The following is an 8,356-nucleotide window of genomic DNA, read 5'->3' on the forward strand; positions in this document are numbered from 1 at the left end:
ACCCTCTCCTCTCCTTTCTGCCTGTTTTTCCCCTTCTCTCTTTTCTGCCGTTTCCTCCCCTCTCTCTTCTGCCTGTTTTCCCCCCCTCTTTTCCTTCGGCCTGCCCCCCCCCCCCTCTCTTTCCAAAGGAAATGTCAGTCAGCCTTTCAGTCTGACAGTCTCTCACAAGAGTAGGATTCGCGGTATGGAGATAAATGCCCTAGTTGGCCGTGTTGAGTGAAGGATGATGTATGTTTGTACCGACTGTGTTTTTTGAGTGGCCGACTGACTGGCAGCAGTAGCAAGCTAAATCTTTGCTTGGATCACTGGTGTGGGAGACAGAATATTAGATTATTTTTGCCTGTCCTTAATTGGTTCAATGTTGACGCTGTCAGAGCTGATTAGGGTCTGTGCTGTTCCATGGAGGCTGGCTAGCTGGGAGCTCTAATACGACTGGGACTCCTCCTGGGACAAATGTATTTTCAGCATAAGAGGGAGAGAGACTGCAGAGCAGAATGGGTTTTTCATTGTTCGTCATTAATCTCTCTCTGTACTAGCTAGATATCTGATTACTACCTCTCCAAAACATCTTCCTTGTGTGTGTGTCTGTTGGCTCCTGGTGTACATCGCAGTAGAAAAAGGTTAAGRTGCGGGTTACCAGTTACTGTCAGTGAGGATGCTGGTTGTTACACTAATCTCTTTAACACTACAGTGTGGCTGATGATGGTGAAGTGTTTACGTGGTCTGATGCATCTCCACATGACATAGATACTGTCGACGGTTTGGCTAAGCAGGTAGTGGGGCATACTGGACGTGAACCTTCCCACGTACAGGGCTAAGCTTTTACATTTAATGGCTAGGCAACGGACTTAAGCGAATCAAATTAAGACAAAAAGGCTAATGGGTGTTCACGGACCAGAGTTGAAAGATCCTGTTTGGATCCAGAGGGAGGAAGTGCACGTTATATGGAACATAAATAGCAACCAAGTAATGTTTTAGATTCCATTTTCTGTTGGAGATTTAATTCAGATTGTGACATAAATAAACATTTATTCAATATTCATAGTAATTTACCAAAAAAAATGAACAAATGTGAATAAAAAAAGCTTTTAATTTAATAACCAACCCCTTTTATATACTCACTACTGTACCAACAAGTGATTGTGATGGTGACAGACTGTGGCTACCGTGCATCTTATCTGTCGTCATAATCAAATGTCCCACACTGATTCCCCTTGGAAATGATATAGACCATGTATCTGTAGCCTTACCGTCTCGTAGTAAGAGGGATTAGTCTCCAGACATCTTGGCTAAAGATTTCATCTCCTCTGTGCTGTGGAACATAGTGACTGATAGTAATGTGGTGACAAACCTGTCTACCGTTTTTTTTCTTCTCTCTTTCCTGTGGAGACCGATTGCCCACAGCTTGATATGAACAATCTTGCATTCATATAAAAATAAATGTGACTATTCCTACTGCATCCTCATCATCAGTCTCTTCACTGTCCGTTCCACCCACCAGTCATCAACTCTCCCACTCAATGTACTTATCGCATTGATTTCTCAGAGCTAGCGAGTAGAAAGTTTGCTTTTTTTGTTGTATAAACTGGGGGGGGGGGGAGCAAAAAACAAACCCTGTATTGTTTGAAATGGTCAGAATGGTGAACAGCCCATATGCTGCTGCAGCAGGAATATATAGTTCACACTTCACACTCTTTGTAAGGCAGCTGTTGACACTTGCACTGCCCGTAACCATTGATGATAACCAACGCTCCCTCCTCGTGGCTGGGCTCGTACTCGTTATAGGGTACCTGCGTGGCCAGGTCCGCCATTTGCTGCCGCTGCTGGGTCCTCATCTGGCGGCGGTTCTGCATGGCCGTGCACTGGCGTATCCTGCGCATGGTAGGAGGGCAGCACTTCCGTGAGATGAACACAACGAAAATGATGAGGAAGAAGGTAAACAGAAGGACCATAGTTCCAATGATCACCCTCTGGGTTAGGACCGTGTTGTCCGTCTCCGAGAAGTCCTCCGTGACTCCCAGCTCTCCGCCCTCCGCTGTCGTGGCGGAGGTTGCCAGGGCGGTTGCCAGGGCGGTGCGCTGCGTGGTGGTCGTTGTCATTATGGTCGTAAAGCGGCCAAAATCCACATAGAAGTCCTGCGTGGGTGTCTGCTGCATTATTCCAAACAGCGAGCTGGTGACCTCCACAGTTGTGCCTGTCGACACGTCCGTGGCCATCGACAATGTGTTTGTGGTCAAGACGACCGGTGGCGGCGCCGTAAAATTCGGGCAAAGTTGGAATCCATAAACGGCGTCCAGTATCTCCTCGCCCTGGGCGTACTCGGGGGTGTGACACAGGATGGAGTGTTCCCACCTCCCCTTGAAGGTGCTYAGCCAAGTGGCCAGGGAYCAGATKCSTTTGGTACAWTCCCAAAGGTTGCTGGACAYCCCCACGGTACCTAGAGACCGCCACATATCCAAGACCAGAGGGTCCAMGCTGCCTAGCTTGTTGTTATCCAATAGGAGGATCTTCAGGTTGGGCAGCGTCTCAAACACGTCCGGGGTCAGCACCRGGATCTCGTTCCCCGTSAMGTCCAMCTTCTCCAGCGTGGTCCAGGTCCACTCCATYRRGCAGGTCAGGTTGGAGATCTTGTTCCACTGCAGGTAAAGGAACTGCAAAGCCACCAGGCGGGGGAAGTGAGCCAGGTTGATCTTAGTCAGCTGGTTGTGTTCCAAGTGGAGTTCTCTGAGTTTAATGAGGCCAGCGAAGCCGTTCCGGGCCAGGCTCCGCAGCCGGTTGTTGGACAGACCCAGGTACTCYAGGCTGCGGCAGTCCCAGAAGGCCCGGACGGGGGTGGTGCGCAGCGAGTTGGAGCGCAGGTGGAGGATCTGKAGCTTGCGGAGGCCATGGAACAGCTCAGGCTCCAGCGCAGTCATCAGGTTGAAGGACAGYTCRAYGATCTGTAGGTTGATGAGGTGMATGAAGGTTGTGTTTGGCAGCMTTGTGATCCGGTTGGAGCTCAGGTTGAGGTCTTTGAGTTTGTAGAGCCCCTGGAAGGCGTCCTCCTGCACCGTGGTGACCTGGTTGTGGTCCAGGTGGAGCCAGGTGAGCTGGGAGAAGCCATAGAACTGGTCCGGGCTCAGTTCAGCGATGCTGTTGTGGCGGAGCGACAACCCCAGAGCCCCCCGGTCAACGCCATCCGGGGGCGCCTCCAGCCCCTGYGTGTCGCAGTAGAACTGCTGGTCCTCGCAGCGGCATTTCTGGGGGCAGGTTGTGCATGACGCAGGAGACAGCAGGCACAGCAGCATGCTGATCACACACAGGCACAATGCCGTTGGTGCAGGTCCCACCAATGGCCACCTTGAATGGAAACCTGGGGGGGGGGTTTAAAGATAAGAAAATCAACCAAGGGGAGGCAATGCTGATCTCTGCAGAGCACTTACTGCTAATCTGTGGCGGTAAATAAAAAGACCCTCCCCTCTTCTCCCTCTTGCTCTGCCTACATGACCCCTCCCCTACCCCCTCAGTATTCCAGAATTTCACATACTATCGATCACATATCATCACTGCTATGAACATGAGCGTTCTGAGTTTACTTTGAGGAAGGAAGGAAGGAAGGAAGGAAGGAAGGAAGGAAGGAAGGACAGGGGACAGAGGTTGAGGAAACAATCCTCTCAGAAACACACAACAGTTTGTCTCTGTTACATGTTCATGTATTTCTACATGGAACAGTGATGTGGAGGACGTCTCGCCCTCCATTCAGGTCATTTGTTTATGATCAGACAGAAGAATATCTGCAGAATATTATTTTATTAATGATTTCTTTACTCGTCTCTCTGCTTCTAGAATCATTATGCCTTTTGATTCAATAGATCATTTATTTGTTTTTGTTTTAATATAATTTTAGTTTACGCTCAGCATTTAAGAATTGGCATGGATATTATTTTCTTCTTCTCCCCCCCGCACTGTTATACAACATGTCAGTTGGTCGTATAATTTTATAAGAAATCAAGACTTGACTCCCTCCCCCCCCATTAAAAAGGGAAAGAAGAGGAGGATGACATTGTAAGTAAATAGAATACCCCTATTAGCCCCCCCCCCCTCCTTTTCACTCTGTTTCCTATTCAGGTCCAGACTCTCTGGATAAAAGAGGATAACTTACCCATTCTTTTGTGCACGTCGGAGGCTGCATTCAACTGTCCTTTTCTACAGCGGACTCCCGAAGCAGCCAGAAGGAACACAAATCCAAAGCGAGGAAAGAAAAGCCCTTTTGAGTAGAAATCACAAAAGGAACCTTCTCTTCCTGAAATAAGAAAGTGGCAGCGATGCTCTGGAGCCCTCCCAATTGAAACAAAATCACAAATCCCATGTCGATGTTGTCGGGTTTCTATTTGTCCTCTTTCCTTATGTAGTTTTAATCCCACATTATCAAAAAAAGGTGCATTTTTATTTTATCAATAGTTTTTTTGTTGTTGTTGGTGATTTGCGTCCAAAGCGCCCTGGCTCGGAATGCAGCTTCTCGCTGCTGTTCCACCCCCCCCCCTCCTTTTTTTTGGTTTTGTTCCCTTCGTTCTCTTTCGTCTTTCCACTGCAATGATGTCAGCTCAATTGGTTAATTGAGGATCAAATGGTGCCCCTCTTGGTTGGGGGTGGGTCCTCTCCTTCCCTTAACCGTCCAGTCCTTAACTTGTTGATGGCAGGGAGAGAGCCGTTGGGTTAGTCGGTCCGTGGTGGCAACACAGCCTACTGCAGCGATGAGCGTGCTGCTCTTCTCCTATAGGCTCTGGGCGTTCCGAGCAGCCGGCTAACGACGCAGGCAGCCAGTGGCAGAGAGAAAAGACGAGCGGAAAGCCAGGGATGTTATTCTGTGCTTTTGTTGCAGCCACTCACCACTACAGAGTGGTGGCAGCCTGGCGTCGATCATCAGTGCTGTTTCTCTCTCTCTCGCTTGCTCGCTCACTCGCTTGCTTTTCTGCCTTGCACACTTGCGCACAGTGTTCGAGCCTCGTTCCTCCTCCCTCTCCACGTCTTTTTTCCCCCTTCTCGTCTTCCCTCGTTTCCTCTGACTCGTCACCAACAGAATATTGATAACTCCAACGTGTTGCGGTAGCTTCCTGTTGGAACCAACCAGGACTAACTAAATCTGAGCCTTGCCTGTTTGTGTGTGTGTGTGTGTACTACACACGCTAGACATAAACTAAATAGAATTATTAAACCAATGGCTCTTATGAATCTCTGGACTCCTGGAGAAGGGAGATGGAGGGAGGGAGAGAGAGGGAGGGAGGGAGGGGGTAGAGCAGTAGAAATATGCTGCAAAGCTTCCTTGGTTGAACTGAGCAGGAGGTGGGTATGCTATAGTCTGATTGGAGGGAAGAGTGTGATACATCATTCACGTCTATCCAGAGGGCACTGCTTTCATTTAGAGTATCGGGCTGGCTGGCGTATGGGCAGCCGCTCTGTACTTCAATTAGAAAGGTTTGGAACAGACGGGGGCGAATTCCAACCACCTGTTGTTTTTGGTGTTGGGTTGAGAAGTGGATTTTGATTTGTGGCTTGGAAAAGGGGAGGCGGGTCTGGCTTGATGGCTCCATTCACGTTTTGACTCAGTTCAGCACTTTGGAAGGAGGGATCCTTGTTACCAGAGACCTGTTGTCTCGCACTCTCTTCTCTCTTTCCCTCCCTTCCCACTCTTTCTCTCCCTTCCCACTCTCTTCTCTCTTTCCCTCCCTTCCCACTCTCTTCTCTCTTTCCCTCCCTTCCCACTCTCTTCTCTCTTTCCCTCCCTTCCCAATTCCCATCTTCTCGCCCTTCCAACTTTCTCTTCTCTCTTCCCTCGCCTTCCACTCTCTCCTCTTTCCCGCTTCCCCTCTCTTCTCTTTCTTCTCCCCTTCCCACTCTCTCTCTTCGCCCTCTCCTTCCCACTCTCTTCTCTCCCTCCCTCTTCCCTCTCCCATCCCCACCTCACCTCTTCTCTCTCTCCATTCCTCACTCTTTCTCTCTCCCTTCCCCCCCTCTCCTCTCCCTTCTCCTCTTCTCATCTCTCTCTCTCTCTCTTTCCTCTCTCTCTCTTCTCTCCCTCTCTCTCTCTCTGCTCTGTCCTCTCTCCCTTCACTCTCTCTTTTCTCTCCCTTCCTCACTCTCCTCTCTCCATCTCCCCACTCTTCTCTCTCTCCATTGCCCCTCAGCTCTTTCCCTCCTCTTCCTGCTCTCTCTTCTCTCCCTCACTCTTTCTCTTCTCCCCTTCTCCCTCCTCTTCTCTCTCCTTCCCTCCCCTCTCCTTCTCGTCCTTATGCTCCCTCGTCTCCTCCCCTGCCTCTGTTCTGATGTGTGTGTGTCTCCTCCATAGAGTTAGATTAAATTTGGGTGGTTCAGACTGGACGCACCGCCGAGGGACTAGCAATAGAAAAAAGACAAGCAGACGTTATCTACGAAAAGCTGTGGCACCCCTGTCTCGTCCTTCCCTTCCCCCACTCTTCTGTTCCTCTCTTTCTACTGGGAGGTATAGGTTGAAGATGGTGTTCCTTCCAACCCCCCTTCTCCTCTCCTTCCTTCCCCTTACTCCTCCTCCCCATTCGCTTCTCCTCCTCCTTCCCTCCCCCTCTCTCTACCGTCCTCTCCCCTCTCCTCCGTCCCTCTCTCGTCCTCTCCTTCCGTCTGCTCTCTTTTCCCGTCTCTGCTCTCTCTCCCTCTCCTCCCGCTCCTCTCCATCCTTCTCCTCTCCGTTCCCCATCCCACCTCCTCTCCTTCTGCCGATGCCCTTTCCTCTCCTCCGCCCTCTCCTCCCTCTCCATCGCCTTCCCCTCCCATCCTTCTCCTCTTCCCTCCATCCCTCTGCTCCCGGCACTCTTCTCCTCTCCTCCCCCCACCCTTCTGTCCCTCGCTCCCTCCCATGGCGCGCCGATCTCTCGTCCTCCCCGAATGCCCTCGTCTCTCCTTCCAGCTCCTCCTTCTCCTTTCACTCATGTTCCCCAATCCCTTCTCACTCTCCTCCTCTCCCCATACTCTACGCGCAGTCCGCTCCCGCAGACTCCATCTCGTCAATCTCATGCCTTCCTCCTCGTCCGTACCCCCATAGCATTCCTCTCACTCGATCCCCAATCGTCACTTCCGTGACTACACCTCCCTCATGCCTGTGCTCCTCCCAGCTCGCCGTCTCCTCTCCTCCATCCCCTCTCCAGCTCCTCCATCCCTTGCTCCTCTACTCTTCACGTCCTACCCCATCCATTCCCATCTCTCTCCCACCCTTCCCCTCTCCTCCATCCTTCTTCTCTCCTCTCCAATCCTTCTCCCCTCCCGCCAATCCTCTCCTGCTCTCTCCCAGTCCTCTACCTCTCCATCCGCTTTCGCTCCCTCCGCCCATTGCTCCCTCTCCTCCCATGTCTATCTGCCTCGTCCTCTACACTCCCTCTCCCCTCCCTCGCTCCCTCCTCCCTCTCCTCATCCTCCCCACCTTCTCCTCATCCTGCCGTCCCCCGCGCCCATCTGCCTCTCCTTCTCGCTCCCTCCAGCCCACCCTCTCTTCCTTCCTCCCCATGACACCATCTCCGTCGCCCTGCTTCCCTCCCCATCCTGTCATCATCGCCCCGTCTTCCCCCGCAGTCCTTCTGCCGTCGCCTGCGGCCCCCATCCCCCTTCGTCTGCGTCCTGCGCTCCCTCGCCTCTCCTCTCCTCCTGCCCCATGCGCTTCTCCTTCTTCCTCCCGTGCGGCCAGTCTCCTTCTCCGCCTGCTCCCGCGCCTAAGTCCATCGTCCTCTCGTCCCTCTCCACCCTTGTCCCCTGCCCCCTCCCTCCTCCCTTCTCCTCTCCCCGTCCGCTCTCCCAGTCCCTTTCGTCCGTCTCCTCTCCTGTTCCTCTTCTCTCTTCTCTCTCACCCCCTCCTCCCAACCTCCATCCCTCTCTCGTCCCCCATCCCATGCCATCCCTGTCTTCCTTCTCCTCCCTCCCCATGCATCCCTTCTTCCTCTCCCATCCACCGCCATCTCCGCTCTTCCCTCCCATCCCCATCCTTCTCTCCTCGCCTCCCTCATCCCTTCTCCTCTCCCTCCCTCTCCCATGCCCTTCCTCTCCTGCCTGCCATCCCTTTCCTCGTCCTCCCCCCCACCTTTCCCTCCCCCGTCCATCGCCTTCTCTCCTCCCCATCTCCTTCTCCTCTCCTCCCCCCATCCCTTCTCCCTCTCTGCCCCCCATCCCCCTTCTCCTCTCTCCGTCCCATCCCGTTCTCCTCTCTCCCTCCCCATCCTTCCTCCCCCCCCCCATCTCTCCTCTCCTCCCTCCCCATCCCTTTCCTCCCCTCCCCTCCCCCATCCCTCTTCGCTCTCCTCCCCATCCCTCTCCTTTCTTCAATCCCATCCCTTCCTCCTCCTGACCAGTCACACAC

The 8,356-nt window shown here is 52.5% G+C and overlaps 1 protein-coding gene across 1 annotated transcript; it reads right to left on the bottom strand.

Moving 5' to 3' along the window:
• Window positions 1–1,584: 1,584 nt before the first annotated feature.
• On the bottom strand, window positions 1,585–4,642 carry lrrtm2 (leucine rich repeat transmembrane neuronal 2). Its single transcript, XM_024138932.2, has 2 exons — window positions 4,142–4,642; window positions 1,585–3,352 (listed from the first exon to the last, which is right to left on the bottom strand). The coding sequence occupies exons 1-2, from the start codon at window positions 4,143–4,145 to the stop codon at window positions 1,680–1,682; spliced, it is 1,677 nt and encodes a 558-aa protein (XP_023994700.1). The 5' UTR covers window positions 4,146–4,642; the 3' UTR covers window positions 1,585–1,679.
• Between the last annotated feature and the right edge of the window lie 3,714 nt (window positions 4,643–8,356).

Source organism: Salvelinus sp. IW2-2015, unplaced genomic scaffold (genome assembly GCF_002910315.2).
Source record: "Salvelinus sp. IW2-2015 unplaced genomic scaffold, ASM291031v2 Un_scaffold1621, whole genome shotgun sequence".
Taxonomy (NCBI): Eukaryota; Metazoa; Chordata; class Actinopteri; order Salmoniformes; family Salmonidae; genus Salvelinus; species Salvelinus sp. IW2-2015.